This window comes from Podarcis raffonei, chromosome 15 (genome assembly GCF_027172205.1).
Source record: "Podarcis raffonei isolate rPodRaf1 chromosome 15, rPodRaf1.pri, whole genome shotgun sequence".
NCBI lineage: Eukaryota > Metazoa > Chordata > Lepidosauria > Squamata > Lacertidae > Podarcis > Podarcis raffonei.
In genome coordinates, this window is record NC_070616.1 from 14,892,361 (window position 1) to 14,912,885 (window position 20,525).

A 20,525-nucleotide genomic window follows, 5' to 3' on the forward strand; every position below is an offset into this window, starting at 1 on the left:
CATATTTTATGTTAATGTAGCATTCTTGGGCTTTAATAATTTCCTCATTCTAGAGACACTTTATAATAATTAGTTAAGGCAATTGTTGTTTTACTATATTGCTTAGTTTAAATATATCTTCTCAGGCTATTTTAACTTGTTTAACGTAATTATATTTATTGATAATATATGTTAAAGAGCCATGTCTTTGCACTCCTATTTATTTGTGTTGTAAGTATATTGGTATATATGTGTGTGTGTTTGTGTGTGAATGATGTAGCACGGTGAGAATGTGCTTTAAGCTAGTTCACTCATATTTTCAGTGTCAAATTCTGCAACTGTGAAAAATGCACAAGAAAGTACTTGAAAAAAGCAGAGAGAACAAACAGATCTGCAGCTTATTGCTCTCTTACATTCGTTATCTCCCAGTACCCATGTGAACAGCAGGATGAACCAAGGTCAGATGTACATACTCGGCTGGAGCCTCATATTAGACAGAGATCTTAATGTTATGTCTTTTCCTTCAGAAATGCCATTGCATATCTTACCAGATATTTTGAATACTTTGAGATAGCCCTCAATTAGTCTTCTGCAACCTTGTTTGTCCATCTTGAAATTCAGTATTATTTTAAAACAAGCAGGTCAAATTGAGCTGGGAAATGCTATTGTAATCAGGGACTATCTAGCAGAGTCTCTATGAGATGCTGAAACTGAATGGTAAGAGTTGTAGTAGTCATGTTGCTTGAATCCAAAATAGCTTAGCGATGGGTGTTTGGCGCCAGACTAGTATTGATCCATATTAATGCGGGCAAAGCTGATTTTTTAACACTCCTTCATAGGATTATTCCAAAATATCTCTAGTAGTCATTTATGAGCAATCAGTAAAGTAAGAGCTTTCACATGGGTCTGCAGTTTTAAAGCGGAATTAGGAAATTGTAGTATTTATTATCTTTCTCCTGTCCATGAGCTAACTGAAACAAAGAGGCCAAGGAGCTGGATCTCCTGCCATATTTATAGGCACAATTATTTAATTTTACTGGCTCTTGAGCATTTGTAAGATAGCAAAAGAGAAAGGACATTCACACTGTCTAAAGAAATCTGCTTAGAAATCTGCACAGTATCGCTGAAACTAATAGAACAGGGTTAACTCTCCAGAACAGTCTTCTCAGTGTTTCCACAGTTTTAGCCCTAATGTATGTAGTCAATAAACAATAAAGTGCCCACTCCAAAGAAGTCTACAGTTTCGTAGTTTGTTTTAAATTGAGTAGTGAATTACAAAAACATCCCACCCACTAAGTGTGAAAGGAGACTTGCATATCCATTGAGTTGTAACCTTCTACTGTAATGGTACAATTCTGTCTTAAAGATCCAACAGCCAAGAAGCCTTAGGGAGTGATGGAGGTACTGTTCTGCCGCTGAAGACATAGCCACACCAGTGGAATGACTGGCAGACCTCCCCTAGTATGTTGGTGGAAGCCTCCGCCAGTGTGGATGATCTGGAGTGGACAGAAACAGGGTGTATTGTGGGCATAAAAGTGTTACTCTGTATTGCTCCTCTTTATTTAAAGCAAGAAGTTAGAAACCATCGTACTTAACACTTTCAACCTAGATAATGACAGATAATTAACTAACAGAGTTCACAGAACTATAGTACTGTATCCATATTCAGCTTGCCACAATTGTACAAAAGGTGAAGCTGGCTAAATGTTTGGATTTTGGCAGTTTTCCTTCTTTTATTTCAGATGATATAGTTTTTCTCTGTACCTAAACTGATTTTATTGAAAAAATAGATTTTGTCACAAGTTTCTGTACATTGCAGGATACTTGACTTTCTAGTAACCTGAACACTGTAACCAGTATATCACATGTGAAGTTACAACTCCCACTTGCAAACTTACTCACCTCTTAGTGATGTCAGAGGAGAATAATACAGTAGTTGAATTCCAGGTCTCTGACATCAGCATGACCTGAAATCTTCCTTGCAGTGGCTACGGCGGGATGGGGTGGGGTGGCGGCAGTGGTGGAAACATATCCTAAATCAAAATTAACAAGAGCTGAAGAAAAACTGTGGGATACACAGTTCTCCTGGCTGTGAATTGATTCTTGCTCCTGTGTGGAAGTGACTTACAGATACTAGCCTCTGTGCTATTTAAAGTGCTACAGTGAAGCTGGTTAGCCTACACTGGCAAATGAAGGAGCCCTAACAAATTTTTTGGACTGAACTCATTTGACTTTTAATTTCCATCTGTGCTCTTGTTGCGTGCAGTTCTTTGGAAGGGAGAAGTGAGCAAATCTGGCTTGCATAGAACAGATGATTCGGTTGTCAGAAGCGAAGTGAAGGCTGTACTTGAATGCAGTTTAGCCGTGGATCAGGAGAGGGAGTCTAGGAGCTCTGAAAACCAGATTTAGGGGGTGGGGTCGTTGCCTTTGGCTGCTCCACCCTCACTTTGTGTCAGCAGGTAGAAAGTGCTTGCAGTCCCAGGGGAGGGAGGCAGAGAGCAGAGAGTACAAGCTACGAGCCACAGGTTTTTTTGGAAGGGTTTTTGCCTCCCAGGAGCTGATCCAGTGGTGCTGTTCTGGAAAGGAAGCTCTCCCACGACCTCTGCAGAGCTGCCCAAGTCCACTCTACCCCACGGGTCCCTGCTACTCCTTTGAAGAACAAGATCACATTCGCCCTTAAAGCAACCTTCCGAAGTTTGCCGCTGGATTTCTGCTGTTTGAAGCAACTTCTTTCCTGCTCCCTGCTCAGACTTGCTTACTGTATCTGCTGAAAGAAGGGGAAGTTGTTCTGCTCAAACTCAAAAGGAGTTTTCAGAAGTGCTCCTGGATTCCTAGCAAGATTTTTTTTAGGTTGCTTTGGAAGCTAGATTGTCGCCACGCCTGGCCCACGAGTCTTCAGCCTGGAGTCAATTTTTCCTTCTGATTCAGACTGGAATTTCACATTTACCTGTATAGAATGTCTCTGCAAGTCTCCTCACTCTCCCCTCACTCCCTGAAATCTGTAAGTAAGATTCAGCACACATTTTGATTGATTACTGAAATATTTTTTTGTCCAGGATTTGTAGTGAACCTTCCAGCTGTTACTTAAACCCAGAGGCAAACTACATACCAGGTTTGCATGCCACTTAAAAAAAATATTTTCCCTCCTTTACTTGACTGAACAAACATTTTCGCAGATAAATGTCTATGACTTTCTGCAGTCATGAAGATTTCCGGTGGATATTTTTTTTCTAATGTTTAGGATGCCTTCTTTCATGTTTTCGGTAATGCACATCTAAAAGCGGATATATTAATTCCAAGATTCGTATAGGAATGGAATAAAACGCACAGGTGTCTCTCTCCGTAGTTGTTTTTCCTGTTTGGGGCCTTTTTAAATTTCCGAGATCTGAAAAACATCTGAGCAATGTCTTGTTCCTTTCATGAATTTAGGGAGTTGCAGATTATACCATCTGAATTAAAAATGACAAACGGGTGGAAAATTCCAACCTAGAAGATTGATTTTAATACCCACAACCAGAGGCAGGTGGAGAGAAATAGATGAAGACATAGCTGATGACAGTGATCTTAATTTAACATGAAAAAAACTGGTTGACTGTTCTGACTCCTAAATGGAGCCCCTTTCCAGTCACCATTGCCTGTTCATGTGTAGCATGAAAAGGAGAGAGAGAGAAGAATAGTTAATGTTCTTGGAGAGGAGTAGATGGGAAAAGTAACTCACTGGTCAGAAGTCAACAAGGGCTGCTAAGGCCATCTGATATCAGGAGATTGGCCCTGTTTGCCATCCTAGGATATAAGAGGCTAAAAGGATTTGGGAAGCAGAGATTGTCTTTCCATGGGGAACTGCCTCTCTCCAACCACCAGCTCTGACACCCTTCCCAGAAGAACCCAAGAGCTCTTTGTACCCTACGCTCCCCGAGCCCCCTTGGTTCTGCTTACAACGTCTGAGTTCATCTGGAGAAGGAGGAGGAGGAGGACCTGACCTGATCCTTGTAATCTTGTGGAGCTTGAGGCCTTCATACACGTGGCACGGAGAAACCCTCCTAGCACGGGGGAAACGAGAACCCGGAGGTAGGGACGGCAGGTAACCCTGCTCTGTTTTCTCCTCTGACCCATTGACTGCTGCTGCCACACGGAGGGCTTCTAATCCTCAACAATTTTTGCCTGTTGTTGGAACCTGCTGGCAGGGTGAGGACACATTCCTGAGCAGTATGTGTGGCCAGAGCGCACTGCTGCACCTGGGAGCATGAGTGTTGGCCCCCAGCTACAGCTGGCAGTCCTCTGGCCTTGGCTGCTAATGGCTACGCTGCAGATACGCTTGGGCTACTCAGGACTGGCTCTGGTGGCGGCCATGGAAGCCGAGCGCTCTTTGGCCCAGAAGGCAATCATCCGGGTGATCCCTCTGAAGCTGGAGCCCCTCACACTGGAAGGAGTCTTCGCAAGTGTGGCCGAGGTCACCCCAGCTGAAGGGAAACTGCTGCAGGTAAGAGGACCTTTATTCTGCTTCCCCCCAGCCCCTCTCCCTGTCCCACATCTGTCCAGTGGTTGGTCTGTTGACTACAGGGGTCTTCCATTCCACCAAGAAACTAAAGCCTCAGAGTTTTCTTTCTTGTGGAGTTGCCCACCTGTCTGGTTTTCAGTGTTGTTTTTTTCAGAGTGATAGATGTGCTTTGAATTACTCCTCTTTCGGCTGCTAGGCAAGCATAAGGTTAGGGACATGTGGCTTCCATGCAAAAGTGTGAATTCTCTTTGTGAATGAAATGTGAAGGCACCAAATACCCGAGGCTCTCTCTCTCTCTCTTGGATGCATCATTTTGGTCTTCCTCCATTGCATCCAGAAACCTTTCCTCCCGTTTGGTTTCTTTTGGTGACAAGGTGCTTTTCCAAATAGTCACCTCCACTGATCTGCTCCCTTCTCCTGTCCCAAAGAGCTGTGTTCTGAAGTGATGGCCATGTATCTTCTGACCATGAGTTTCTACGATGACTCAGAAACTTCAGTCATGGGTCCTCTTGTTTTGGTCATGAGAGGGAGAGATGCACGAAGGGAAATGGGAAAACCCAACACCCCACGTTGTGAAGCCCAGTCTATTGTGATGGAGCACAGCTGCTGCTCTGCGTTCGTGTGCCATCTTGCCTCGCAACCTGTGACTCACCTCGCAGGGTCCTCACATGACTTGAGTTCATTGTTCTCAAGGCAAGTAGTACAAAGCCCAGCCGATGCCCTGTAGTTTACAAAATCCAGTTCAGAACCCTTAATGAGTTGGAAGCTGCCGACAGTGGTTGAATTTAGCTGGGCTGAAACCAAAATTGTAAATGAGTTGGAGCAGTTGCATTGGATTGAACTGGTTCGAGGGGGCTATTTGGGAGACAGAGAAGAAACAAAAAGTGGCAGATTTATTGGGTGGTTTATGAATGCCCATGTGAACAGAAGAAGATAAGAAGAGCCTGCTGGATCAGGACAATGGCCCATCTGGTCCAGCATCCTGTTGTTACAGTGGCTTACCAGATGCCTGTGGGAAATGCACAAACATAAGAGCACTCCTGTGGCTCAATGGATCAAATTGTTGAGGTCCAGGAGTTGAGGGATTAAGAATGCAGCTGCCCACTAACGTGAGAGAACATGAGTCTTCTCTTGGGTTCCTGTGTCTTCTCTTGGTGGTGTTGGTAGAGCATCCATCTTGCATGTGGAATGTCCTTGCTTCTTATATTCCTAGCATCTCCATCTCAAAGGATCTGACGTGAGTAAAGAGCCCTGTCTGTGACTCAGAGTACCTCTGCCAGTCAAAGTAGAAAATGTTAAGCAAGTTGGACCAATTTTTCAATGCAGCACCAGGCAGCTTCATATGATTAAAGGAACATGTACTTGTTTGGGGCAGGCCTATTTAAATGTGGAAGAGCCTTGCTTCATTGCTGACATCACTTATTAAAGGAGCTCAGGTAACAGGCTGGGAAAGACCTCTCTCTGCATGAGATCCTGGCTGCCAGTCAGAGTAAGTGATACTGGCTGCAAGGAGCAGCAGCACAAGGCAGCTTCGTACATTGCATTGGATTTATTTACTTTTCGGCAATGTTCACTAGATGTCTGATGCTGCCATCAATCAATTATCACAGCTTAGATGCTAGTAGTGATAAAGTTGGCTCTGGATACTTGTTCAGAGAGTTTTGGGCAAATGATTACCTTCTGGAGATGCAGAATCTTATCTCGCAGAGCGGAATGAGATGGTTCTGGAATAGAACATCTCTGATAATTGCAAACGAGAATAAGGCTGCCTCCTGCACACTTCCAGAGCAAATGAATGTCCTGTCAACTTGATCTGACTATCTCAATCTTTTTTAGAATCCTAGAACTGCAGAATTGGAAGGGACCCCACAGGGTCACTTAGTCCAACCCCCTACAATGCAGGAATTACAGCTAAAGAATCCATGCAAGAGTAATATTAATATTACTCATATTTCTTGTATCCCGCCTTATTTTGTCCAAGGCTCTCGGAGAAACCTATATGGCATACACAGTAATTTAGCTTATTTTATCTTCAACCCTATGATATACATTATTACTGAGAGATAATAAATGGCCCAAGGTCCCCTATTATTTATTTATTTTCATGCCACCGATATGCTTGGAAGTCCAAAAGGACCAGTCCCTGCCTGATGAAGGAACGTAGAGGAATTTGACAACAGGGGAAGTGGAGGCAGGGAAAGAATGTGCAATTATTCCATTTATTTCTTAGATTTATTTCCTGCAACTTTCTCCAACATGTATGCATATTTAGGCTTGGTGACAGACTAAGTTACAGTATAGCATGGTTGTGCAGAAGACTTCCTAGAAAAGTTGGGTATTAAGGGGAAATTTGAAGGAAGTGAGAGATGGTAGCATCCATGCGTTGTTGGGGAGCAGGTCCAAGCAAAGGAGAAAAGATGGGGTCATATGAGAGAGCTGTGGGTCCCACCCATCATGTGGTTGATCCAAGGCCCATATTTATTTATTCAGTCTGTGGCACCAAGTACATCATACCGGCTTTCAAACATCTTTTCATGAGCTGAAAGGCCCCTGCTGGGACTCAGTGCTGAAGAGAGCATGATTCTGCAACTGTTATTTGTGCCTTTTATAACTAACAGGTTAGGGTTGCTGCTATGCGTTCTGTGTGGAACTGCCTTTAAAAATGGCAGTGGCTCACATAATGATGGTCAACAGCCACAATTGCACTCTGTGTGTTCAGTATGAATTGTTTATTGTTGTTGATGCTGCAGGCAAATTTAATAAAAACTTTTTTTAAAAGAATAAGCTGCCAGAATGTTATCTGAGCCTATCATATGGAGCCTACAATTTAGAGGGCTGGCTTTAGCCTTTGGAGCCGCCAGACCCAAAGTGGGCTTTATTGCCCCTTCCGGAGGGGGCAGTGTGATTCCCTAGAGGACTTGAATTAACTAAAGTACATAGTGTTAACTGGATTTTGAATATGCGTGTATTGAATTGTTGCCATTTCATGTTTTACTGTGTTTTTTCTCTTCCTTGGTGTGTCATGCAAACTGCTATTCTGAATAATTCTTTTTATGTGCCTCATCCACACTATATATCGATTTCATACCACTTTAACAGTCATGGTTTCCCCCAAGGAATCCTGGGAACTCTAGTTTGTTATGGGTGCTAGAAACTGCGAAGTGACGGGACTTCCGGTCAGCGCCAGCGACTAATGGCGGATTCCCTCTGAGCTCCGGAGGGAATCGGCTCTGCGGGGACTGGGTCTAGCCGCTGCGGCGAAGCGGGGACCCGAAGAAATCACAGGCGGTGAAGCCTGTGAACTTGGAGACTCGGCGGGCTCCATTTGCGCCCCCCCCTGCTGCGAAGGAGCCTTTCTAAAGGCTTCGGAACGGAACAGGGGTGAGCGGCGCGGGGCTGAGAGTCGTCTACCTTCTTTGCGGAGTGAAGCCGCATAGCCATGGTCGGAGAGCGCTGATTTCTTTCTGGACAATTGGAATCTAAAGCAACTACCCGTGAGTAGGATCAAGCAAATTAATTGGAGAAAAATTTCAGTAATTTTGGCACCGAAACGGGAAAGGTACAAACAGGAAGTCTGCCTTTCCGGCTTGTAAATAGATCAAAGCAAAGAGACTTTAAAGCTGTAACTTTGAAAGACGTTCTCTAAAGGCTTAAAATCCAACACCAAAAAAGCGATTCCCCTCCTGTTTGCAGGAGTGGAGGGGAGAAATTTGAGCGTTATTTACCTGCAAGAAAAGAGGGAAGTAAAGATATATCTGCTGCCTCTAAAATCTGGGAACGGACTGCCTATGACAGGGAAACCGATCAGTGGGAAGAACTGTCAGCACGTTAAGGGTAAAGAATCCTGATACAACTCTGTGAAAGATACACTGTTTTTAGAACTGTTTTTGACTATAAAGTAACTTTTAAGGACATTGAAATTGTGGCTTTTAAGGGATACCGGGGACCTATAAGGACCATATTTGTTTTTAAAGTTGCAAAGTGAAGTTGGAAGTGTGTCCCCCTAGAGGAGACTATGTTGCAACAACAACTAAGCCACTAAGTAACCAAGTTTGGAAAATTCCTCTTCAAAACAAATCTACCAGGCGTGAGACTGACCTTGGGTTTTGCATGAGAGTGTTATGGCAAATGAGAAAGGGAAGATAGAGCTGGCACAGGAAAAAACTACCAGGTCCGGTAGACAATACAAGACTGATATTACACATCAGAGAAGGGCTTCAACATCCGGAGCAGCAGGCACAGTAGGAACTGCTGCTTCGCAAGCAAAACCAGAAGCTATGTCATCTGAAGATTTATTGGCTCAGGCACTCGGCAAAATTAATGCATCTTTGGAAAACTTAGCCAAACAGGCTGCAGAGACAAATAAACAAGTAGCTGAGGCCTCAGCAAAAATTGACTTGAACACTACAAGTATTAATGAACTGGGAAAGAAGGTGAATTCTAACACACAGTCCATTGAAAAACTATTGGAGGAATTGGCCTCGGCTCGAAAGATAGCAGAGGAAGCTAAGGAAATTGCAACCACTGCTCAAGAGAAGATACCACCGGTATATAAGAAACTAGAGGACCTAACACTGTCTATGATTGAATTACAAGGAAAGGAGAGAAATTTAAGAATTAGAGCAGTACCTGAAAGCGAGAAAGACAACCTGGCAGACTTCCTTACAAAGGAATTTACAGATTTTTGGCAACAGGACCTGGGGAAGGAAGAATTCAAGATAGTGAGTGCATTTAGGCTTGGTAAAAGACAAAGAAAGAACAAAGCAAAAGACTGTTTGATTACCTTAAGAACAAAAGAAGAAAGAGACAAAATCTTGAATCTGCACTATCAAAGAACTCTGGAAATTGAAGATTCATTTGTGGAGATCTTTAAGGATATACCCAAATATATTTTGGATGTAAGGGCCTACTACAGAGATCTTGTTGTTCTATTGAGAAGAAACAGAATACTCTTCAGGTGGGAATTCCCCCAAGGTCTATCCTTCAAATACAAAGGAAGAAAAATAAGAATAAGGACAGTGAATGATAAAGACAAGTTCTTGAAAGACCACGAGGAGGATCTACAGAAGGAAGTGGAATCTGGTGAGGAGCCAATCGCATCAGGAAAAGGAATTTTAGACATAGCAAACTTATCATTTGGACTCCTTGGCCCAGGGAAAGACACACCACCGACAGAAAAAGAACAACAACTCGGTGCAGTTGGAGGGAAAACTAAGTAACTCACCATGGCTCTGCAACTTCTAAGTTGGAATTGTAATGGACTTAACTCCCCTCGAAAGAGAAAAGGTGTTTTTCATATATTAAGAAAAGAACAATTGGACTTGATTTGTTTACAGGAAACACATGTAATGAGGCTACACAGGAAAATACTTATTAATAAGAGATTGGGACAAGAATTTATTTCGTCTGATAAGGTCAAAAAGAGAGGAGTGGTGAAATATGCAAAGGAGAAATTTTCACCGAAATTAATTTTTAAAGATGAACAAGGAAGATATTTGGCAATCGAAATTCAATTTCAAGGAGAGAAATTTCTGATTGTAGGGGTGTATGCACCGAACGAGGGGAAATCTGAATTTTTTAAGAAGTTGCATGAGACTTTTTTGGACTATATGGACTATTATATAATATTGATGGGGGACATGAATGGAGTTGTATCTACAAACATGGACAAGGCACAAAAACAGGTAGTCACCAAAGATGGTAGACTACCAAAAACTTTCTTTGAATTGACTGACAATATGGACTTGATTGACATTTGGAGAACTAAAAACCCCCTGGGGAGAGAGGGAACTTTCTTCTCTGAAGCTAAGATGACATGGACTAGAATTGACCAAATTTGGATTACTAGAGGAATGGCACCAAAGATAAAGAAAGTGGAAATCTGCCCTAAAACTTGCTCAGACCATAACGCTGTAAAGATGGAGATGAAGCAAACAACACCCGGCTCCTTTAGATGGAGGATGAATGACACCCTATTTAGAGATGAAGAAGTATACAAAAAGGCCCAAAAAACTTTGAGAGACTATTTTGAAATAAATATGACTACTAATGTCGAAAAAAGAGTAATCTGGGATGCAAGTAAAGCTGTGATGAGAGGGTTCTTGATACAACAGAACGCAATAAAAAAGAGAAGTCGAAATGAGAAAAAAGATAAAATTTTGGAGAAAATAAAAGAAGGGGAGAAAAAACTGAGAGTAAAGCCAAAGTCGCAGGAGATTTTGAGAGAAATAAAATTATATCAAGTACAATATATGGAATTGATGAATCAGGAAATAGAATGGAAAATTAAACAAATGAGACAGAAGACATTTGAATCAGCGAATAAATGTGGGAAACTACTGGCTTGGCAATTGAAAAAAAGACAAAAACTAAATACCATCACAAATTTGGAAGTAGAAGGAAAAGATATACACAATCCAACTGAGATTAGAAATTGCTTCCAGAAATACTTCAAACAATTATATGCACAAGGGCCACAGAATGAAATGGACATTGAACGCTTTTTGAAAACAAATGGATTACAAAAAATTTCACAAGAAAGCAAACTAATGTTGAATTGCAAAATATCTGACCAGGAGATAGAAGGTGCCATTCAAAATATGCAATTAGGCAAGTCTCCAGGACCGGATGGGCTGACTTCCAGATATTACAGATCTTTGAAAGAGTGGTTATTACAACCTTTGAAGGAAGTCTGTAATGAAATTTTGGAAGGGAAGAGAGCACCAGAATCGTGGAAAGAGGCGTATATTACACTTATACCGAAAACGGAAACTGAAAAGACACAACTTAAGAACTACCGTCCCATATCCTTATTAAATGTGGATTACAAAATTTTTGCTGATATTTTGGCTAAGAGACTGAAAAAAGTATTGATTGAGGAGATTCATAAGGACCAAGTGGGCTTTCTACCGGGAAGACATCTATCTGATAATTTGAGGAACATAATTGACATTTTGGAAAAGCTAGAAGTGAATATAAACACTAAAGCAGTTCTGATATTTGTGGATGCGGAGAAAGCTTTTGACAATATCTCTTGGAGTTTTATGAAAAAGAACCTACAGGGTATGGGGGTAGGCCAAGGCTTTGAGAACGGTATAGGTGCAATATATTCTGAACAAAATGCTAAATAAATTGTAAATAACGTGGTTACGGAACAATTTAAGATAGAAAAAGGGACACGACAAGGGTGCCCAATTTCCCCATTGCTTTTTATATCGGTCCTGGAGGTCCTGCTGAACATGATTAGAAGGGTTAAAGGTATACAGGTCGGAGCTAAACAGTATAAACTGAGAGCATTTGCAGATGACCTAGTTTTGACGTTACAAGAGCCAGAATCTAGTACTAAAAGACTTTTAGAACTAATTCAAGAATTTGGTCAGGTGGCAGGATTCAAATTGAACAAGTCAAAAACTAAGGTTTTAGAGAAAAACTTAACATTGACTGAAAGAGAGAAGTTTCAGAATGAAACAGGTTTAACTGTCGTTAAGAAAGTGAAATACCTGGGGATTAACATGACAGCTAAAAATGGGAATTTGTTTAAAGATAACTATGAAAAATGTTGGATGGAAGTGAAAAAAGATTTAGAAATTTGGTCAAATTTGAAGCTTTCCTTGTTGGGTCGAATTGCAGCTATAAAGATGAATGTATTGCCTAGAATGTTGTTTTTGTTTCAAACATTGCAAATTGTGGACAAGATGGACTGTTTCAAGAAGTGGCAGAAAGACATTTCTAAATTTGTCTGGCAGGGCAAGAAGCCCAGAATAAAATTTAAGATATTAACTGATGCAAAGGAAAGGGGTGGATTTGCCCTGCCAGACTTTAAACTTTACTATGAATCAGCAGCGTTCTGCTGGTTGAAAGACTGGCTGCTTCTTGAGAACACAGACATTTTGGATCTAGAAGGTTTTAACAATGTTTTTGGGTCGCATGCATATTTGTGGTATGACAAGGTGCACATAAAGCATTTAAAAACCATATTGTTAGGAAAGCATTGTTTAATGTTTGGATTAGATATAAAGATTTATTGGAAAATAAAACCCCAAGGTGGTTGTCACCAATGGAAGCGAAAGCTCAGAAAAAGCTCAATATGGAGGCCAGATGGCCGAAGTATTGGGAAATTTTGGAACAAGAAGGAGATAGACTGAAACTGCAGAGTTTTGAGAAACTAAAAAACAAAGCGCAAGACTGGCTTCATTATTATCAGATAATGGAGGCTTACAATTTGGATAAGAAAGTTGGCTTCCAGGTGGAAAAATCTAAATTGGAAACAGAACTGTTAGAACCCAAAACTAAGATTTTGTCAAAAATGTATAACTTGCTGCTGAAATGGAACACTCAGAATGAGATGGTCAAATCTGCTCTGATCAAATGGGCACAAGATGTTGGACATAACATTATGTTTGCTGACTGGGAACAGTTGTGGACCACTGGGATGAAATTTACAGCATGTAATGCCTTAAGAGAAAATATTATGAAAATGATATACAGGTGGTACATGACCCCAGTCAAGCTTGCAAAAATTTACCATTTGCCCGACAATAAATGTTGGAAATGCAAAGAAAATGAAGGTACATTCTTTCACCTTTGGTGGACGTGCCCTAAGATTAAGGCTTTCTGGGAAATGATCTATAACGAATTGAAAAAGGTATTTAAATATACCTTCTTGAAGAAACCAGAGGCCTTTCTCTTGGGCATGGTCGGCCAGTTGGTGTCAAAAAAGGATAGAACTTTCTTTATGTATGCTACAACAGCAGCAAGAATACTTATTGCAAAGTACTGGAAGACGCAAGATTTACCCACTCTGGAAGAATGGCAGATGAAGATGATTGACTGCATGGGATTGGCAGAAATGACTGGCAGAATCCGTGACCAGGGAGAAGAGTCGGCGGAAGAAGATTGGAAGAAATTCAAGGACTATCTACAGAAATATTGTAAAATTAATGAATGTTGAATGATGTCGGATAGAAATCAAGGGTTTTTTAGCTGTAATGCTTTGAGATAAGGATTTGCTGAATAGATAATTTGAATTGGAATACAAGGGGAGGTATGAGGAGGTCAGGGAAATATGTCATTGAAAACTAAGTATTGTGAATTTTATGTGTTTTTAAACTTTTTTTCTTTTTTCTTTTTGTTTGTATAAAAATTGGAAACTTTAATAAATATCTTTTTTTTAAAAAAAAAGAAACTGCGAAGTGACTCCCATCTTTCTCCCAGGACTATAATTCCCAGAGTTCCCTGGGAAGAGGGATTTACTGTTAAACCAGTTTGGCATGGATGTGCCCTATAGTGTGTGGTAAGGGGCATTCTGAATGAGTGTATGGAACCAAGGGGACGGTGACCCCCCAAAATTGGAACCACGGATTTAGAAATCTATTCTGAGCGGGACTAACATTAGATACAACCCATAAGCTTTTCCATTGTTGGCACTGACATTATGCAACACTCCCAAGGGACACCAGTCTCCATCACTGTTCACCTTCTGGCTGGCAATAAAAATCCAGTTATTCATTGAGGACAGGGAGGCATTGAGATAGGACAGGCTGATTGTGAGTAGCTTCCTTTTGACCCATCTGTTGGCTGCTGCTATTCGTTATTCCTGCTGTGTTGATTTGACCTCCTGCCCGTTATAAATTGCTTTATAATCTTTTTATTGTGGTAGTCCACCCCGGGAGGTCTTTCATTTGGAAAGTGTTTGAAGTCAATAAACAACAAGGAACTTGGGAGCCCACAGTGATACCTGGAGGCCAATTGCCGCAAATAACTTCTAGGTCAAAAGCTCAAAATCTGGCAGCTACACATCTGGTAAGGCCACCTCTGAATCCATTGTCCAAGCAAGGCAAGGACTCAGTGGTGACTGTTTTTTTTAGGGTAGTGGCACCTCTCAGCACCTCTCTTCTGCATGCGTCCAGGACTTCAAACAGGCTGATACCTTCTGTGCATCCTTAGAATCCAACAGGGCCATTGCTGGCTGCACCACATGTACCAGCAATCTTCAAAATTTACCGTATTTTTCGCTCTATAACACGCACCAGACCATAACACGCACATAGTTTTTAGAGGAGGAAAACAAGAAAAAAAAATTCTGAATGAAACAGTGGATGTATCATTTTTGTGCTTCATGCTGCGGCCACAGACATGTGATTTGACGGTGAGTTTGGGGTAGCCCAATGCAAAGATCCTGAGGATCCATGTGGATCCATGCTTTGTAACCACGTTTTTGCACCATTGCAGCCCCAGGCAACAGTGGGTGCGTGATTTTTTTGGTGCAGGCTGTAGCCATGGACATGCTATGTGATCTGATGGTGAATTTGGGGTGACCCAATGCAAAGATCCTGAGGATCCATGTGGATCCATGCTTTGTAACCACATTTTTGTACCATTGCAGTCCCAGGCAACAGTGGGTGCATGATTTTTTTGGTGCAGGCTGTAGCCATGGACATGCTATGTGATCTGATGGTGAATTTGGGGTGACCCAATGCAAAGATCCTGAGGATCCATGTGGATCCATGCTTTGTAACCACGTTTTTGCACCATTGCAGCCCCAGGCAACAGTGGGTGCGTGATTTTTTTGGTGCAGGCTGTAGCCATGGACATGCTATGTGATCTGATGGTGAATTTGGGGTGACCCAATGCAAAGATCCTGAGGATCCATGTGGATCCATGCTTTGTAACCACATTTTTGTACCATTGCAGCCCCAGGCAACAGTGGGTGCGTGATTTTTTTGGTGCAGGCTGTAGCCATGGACATGCTATGTGATCTGATGGTGAATTTGGGGTGACCCATTGCAAAGATCCTGAGGATCCATGTGGATCCGTGCTTTGTAACCATGTTTTTGCACCATTGCAGCCCTGTTTTTGCATCAGATCATTGCTATGTGATCTGATGGTGAATTTGGGGTGACTCAATGCAAAGATCCTGAGGATCCATGTGGATCCGTGATTGGAACCACGTTTTAAGTAGGGAGGGAAGGAAAAACATAGAAGCGACAAGGAGAGGGGTGTGCAGAGAAGCAGCTGGCTAAGAATGCAGGAGAGGGGTTTTACCGGAGTGAGGAAAGGCAGGCAAAAGTCCCCCCCCCCCACAAGCCAGCCAGCTCTCTCTTTTTCTCTCCCCCCCCCCCAACCTGCATGTTGCCTTCGAGTCCCAGACGCACGGAGAGGAATTAGACGCTCTGCTTGCCTGGAGGGGAGGGGTTTTCTCTGCTCTTTGTTCCGTTTGAGCAAACACAGTAAGGAAACAGAAGCGGGTGGGCAGTAAGACCCTGAGGCAGAATGCAGGAAAGCAGCAGTTTTCCTCCCTTCTCCGGACGATTTGATATTTGCCTGATTTTTGCCTTCACTTGCGCTTGTCAGCTCCAGGGACCCCACACATTCGCTCAATAACACGCACAGACATTTCCCCTTACTTTTTAGGAGAAAAAATCTGCGTGTAATAGAGGGAAAAATACGGTACTTTTGAGTGGACGTACCCATGTTCCCTTGAGAGAAAGTGGGTACTGAAATGACAATAATAAAACCAATTTTTAAAGAAAGAAAATAACTATATGCTAACATATCAACTAATCAAAAAGGAAGTCACAAAAACACACATACAAAATGTTTCTTAGCTTTAACAAAAGGTGAGCAAAGAGGCATAATTCCTCTGATCTACAGGAATGTCCTTGTTCCACAGTATCAGGGCCACGGCTGCTAAGGATGTGCTTCTAATTCTCAAACTGCACAGGTAGATGGTAGTTGAAACAAGGCCTGTTTTGATGAATAACCACGGCAGGAGGGTTGATGCAAGGAGATGCAGTCTTTAAGGATGTGGGTCTCAGCCAGTGTTGGTAAAAAAAACCCTCAAAACCAAAACCCCAGTCCCTTGAATTGTGCCCAGAAGTGCATGTTGCCAAGGCTGCTAAGGACAGACTGAGCGCACTTCCTTTTCCTGAGCCTCTTGTGCTACCTGAAGCACTTCCGACATCTTCAAGGGCAGTCCAATAGCAAGCGCATTGCAGCAGTCCATCCTGAAGACTTACACATTATGTTGCACATATCTGTTTCAAGGGACAAGCACTTGATCTTCTGAGGGATTCTTTCAACACTGGGGGTGTGGGTGGGAGGGGAAGCTGCCATTCAGGCATCCTGTCTGAATGGCAAAAGATGCCCAAATCCAGGGCAGAACCTGCCAGGTTGAGCTTCTGCAACATCTGCTCAAAGACAGAACAGTTTTAGAAAATCAAAAGTCGGTTTAGGTTAAGGGGATGGATGCCCACACAGCTTGGGGAAAGGAGAGGCCTTTAGGTCGTTCTGAAGGTGAGGGCAACATAATGCCCTGACTCTCATATTCAGGAGGGTCAAGTAGCGGAAATCAAGGATAGTGTAAATTCAAAAGGCTGATATGAGATGAAGCAGACAAAGAGCCAAAAGAGGTCCCTCTCAGGAGGGAGGAGCCAGAGAAAACCCTGCTCCGCACATAGATCTGCCACTCTAAACCCCAATCCAGTGCCAGAGGGTCTGTGTGGAGAGACTGAGGTGTGTAGCGCTGTAAACCTGGGGTTTGCCTGATCAGGTGAGGGAGCGGGGTGGGGGGCGGACTTGCTTGTCATTCTCCACTGTCCTTGCTCTGTGTGCTGTGAGCAGGAAGGAACATGACGCTGGGAGGGGGTCAAAGAAAACAAGCAGGAGGCGAGGGGGTCAGAAGGGGGCTCAGTTTCAAGCCAGAGTTCTCAAAGTGAGTTTGGTAGTGCTCAAACCCCCGCCCTGCCCAATAATTGCATTTTAATCTGGGTTGGTGATGGTCCCATGTAACACTAGATCGGACAAGTGGGGGGTGGGAGAGGCTATGTGATGCCTAAACCCCGATTGTGGCCATGATTCAGAAGAGAACCCAATCCCATCCCATCCCCCCCTTTTAATTTCACAAATGCCAGCCCCATTGTCCTAAATAGTTTTGGATTAAGAGTGCTTAACCAGATAGGAAGCTTCCAAGACTGGAGGCTCACTTCCTCCTTACATTAATGCAACCTGAGAGCGAATTAGAAACCTACAAAGGTTTAAACTCAAATCACTCCCAGCTTGGCTTTTGCATGCATATATTCACATATATTTTACATATATAGATTGCGTACTCTAAAGGGCCTCAGTGCTACAGTAACCTCAGAAAAAAAATCTTTCTGCCACAGTCTTAACCTAGTGTTTTCATTTCAACCCCTTTGAACTCTCTCATTTTCTCTCGGTACCACATTTCATTTCAGTACCCCATCTCTGTTGACCCCCTTGCATACTATAACATTTGAATTCTCCATCTTCCAGTAGCCTCTTTTTTTCTTCAATCAGGTTTTCTTGTTGTCTTTCTTTTTCTTAATCCTCATCTCTTTCCCCTCCCTGCCTTCACATCTTTCCCCTCCTCCTTGCACAGCTCTGTGACAGAAGCACACAAGCCTTTCACTCTCCCAGCAAGTCACACTGTAGGAAGGCTAGGGTGTCTTGTATGGCAGGTTGGTTGGTTGCATTTGGCTGAAAATATTTAGTTCTGCTTCACTTCTAACTCCAGGGACAGGAAAGCACTATTTCTCCATTTTGGCTGCAAAAAGTAGGTGCCTTACCTGGTAGACCTTGCTTAATTGATATTATTCTAGAGGATTTGTTCTGGACTAACCGCTGCTTTTTCTTTTCTTTTTTTCAATGGGAAAGGGAGTGAAACTTCATCCGGATCAACATTCCTTTGCAATATCTATAGCTGTGAAGGAAGTGGCCTGTTCACTGCACTCTTGAATTTAGCAAGAAATTTAAGCCCCTAGTGAACACCCAACTTCCTTCATGGCTATAGATATACCACCTGCTTGCTTTCAAGAAAATAACACAAGCAAGACAGGGGGACACCTGATCGAAATGTGCAAAATTCAGGTGCTGCAGCCCCTGCATGGGGACTGCATTGCCGCAAGTTTCACATTTGGAACTTGCCCCTCTCTTTGCTGCTGTAATATACATTTCAGTCTTTCGGTTGTGCTCTATCTTGAAACATGTAGATATGATGAGCTCCCAGCATGTACCTGTATTTCTACCACCACAGAGGAATGATTGGTGGCTTGTGAGGCATGTTCACAGTTCACGCACAACAACCCCAAGACCTGTCCAGCACCCTGTTTGTGAGCTAAGGGTGTGCCCTAGAACTGCTCACATCCCCATACTTCTTTGCAACATATAAGGGCTCAAACGCAAAGCTCATTGGCAGCTGAAAACATTTTGACAGTTTTTCCTGAAGGCAGGAGGACTGATCTCTAACACCAGGGTAATAAGCAGGGCTGCTATATGTTCTCATGGTTGGCACTGGCATGGAGAGAGAAAAGTGTAGGATGTAGAATTGGGTACGTAAACTTGTTTTCATTGTGTTAAAGGTTCTAGTCCTCATGGGTGCAAAACTCCATATTTAGGAGGATGGTATTTAGCATTGGGGAGCACTGGATGCAGTGACCAAATTCGGGGATGGGTGGGTGTGACACAATTGTCTTAGTACAGGAAATCTCACTGAATTTGGGAGTGAGGAGGCAAGTAGGAGACACCATACATTTTTTGCTTTTCAAACATTCATTGGCATTCATTTCCTGCATAGTCCATATCCATTGTGCTAAACATCCAGTTCCTTTGATGATCCGTGTGTGTCGTGAGTTGACATTCCTGCTACCTGATAAGATCACCCCTAGTTTCTTAACTCGTGAAAAGATTGGTTAACCACAGCCCCATGACTGGTTTAGCATGAAAAGCTACCCTTCAGAGGCTCCAAGCTGTAGGAGGAGAGCAGCAGTGAACATGGTACGTTTGGGTGAACTCAAGTCTCTGGGTACCTGGCAGCTTCTTGCTCCAGAACTGATGAATGAACTTCCCCAGAGGCTGAGTACAGGTGTTAAACAGCACCAGGGACAAGATCTTATCTTGCGGTGGTAAAATAATTCCTAGGGGCACAGCAGCAGTTGCCCAACACTGCCTTTGAGGACCGAACCCCTTAGGTAGGAACAGAAGGGAGTGCTCAGCAGTTTCCCAATATCCTTTGAGATTGTTCAGGATGAGTTGATGGTCAGCATTGATCACTATTAAGAGAGGCCAGGAGAATACCACTCAGTGGATTTGTAACTGGCTGACTGACCGAACCCAAAGGGTGCTCATCAATGGTTCCTCTTCATCCTGGAGAAGAGTGACTAGTGGGGTGCCACAGGGTTCTGTCTTGGGCCCGGTCTTATTCAACATCTTTATCAACGACTTGGATGATGGACTCAAGGGCATCCTGATCAAATTTGCAGATGACACCAAACTGGGAGGGGTGGCTAACACCCCAGAGGACAGGATCACACTTCAAAATGACCTTGACAGATTAGAGAACTGGGCCAAAACAAACAAGATGAATTTTAACAGGGAGAAATGTAAAGTATTGCACTTGGGCAAAAAAAATGAGAGGCACAAATACAAGATGGGTGACACCTGGCTTGAGAGCACTACATGTGAAAAGGATCTAGGAGTCTTGGTTGACCACAAACTTGACATGAGCCAACAGTGTGACGCGGCAGCTAAAAAAGCCAATGCAATTCTGGGCTGCATCAATAGGAGTATAGCATCTAGATCAAGGGAAGTAATAGTGCCACTGTATTCTGCTCTGGTCAGACCTCACCTGGAGTACTGTGTCCAGTTCTGGGCACCACAGTTCAAGAAGGACATTGACAAACTGGAACGTGTCCAGAGGAGGGCAACCAAAATGGTCAAAGGCCTGGAAACGATGCCTTATGAGGAACGGCCAAGGGAGCTGGGCATGTTTAGCCTGGAGAAGAGGAGGTTAAGGGGTGATATGATAGCCATGTTCAAATATATAAAAGGATGTCACATAGAGGAGGGAGAAAGGTTGTTTTCTGCTGCTCCAGAGAAGCGGACACGGAGCAATGGATCCAAACTACAAGAAAGAAGATTCCACCTAAACATTAGGAAGAACTTCCTGACAGTAAGAGCTGTTCGACAGTGGAATTTGCTGCCAAGGAGTGTGGTGGAGTCTCCTTCTTTGGAGGTCTTTAAGCAGAGGCTT

At 42.9% G+C, this 20,525-nt stretch overlaps 1 protein-coding gene across 2 annotated transcripts in view; it reads left to right on the plus strand.

The window, feature by feature from the left end:
- The first annotated feature begins 3,497 nt into the window (after positions 1-3,497).
- RNF43 (ring finger protein 43) overlaps positions 3,498-20,525 on the plus strand; it is a 58,048-nt gene continuing 41,020 nt past the window's right edge. For both annotated transcript variants that reach the window (XR_008327733.1, XM_053366707.1), the window contains exon 1: positions 3,498-4,459. Coding sequence is in view for 1 of the 2 variants with exons in the window: in XM_053366707.1 (XP_053222682.1) it covers positions 4,223-4,459 (237 nt within the window). In the remaining variant the exon portion in view is untranslated. The remainder of the gene's footprint in view (positions 4,460-20,525) is intronic.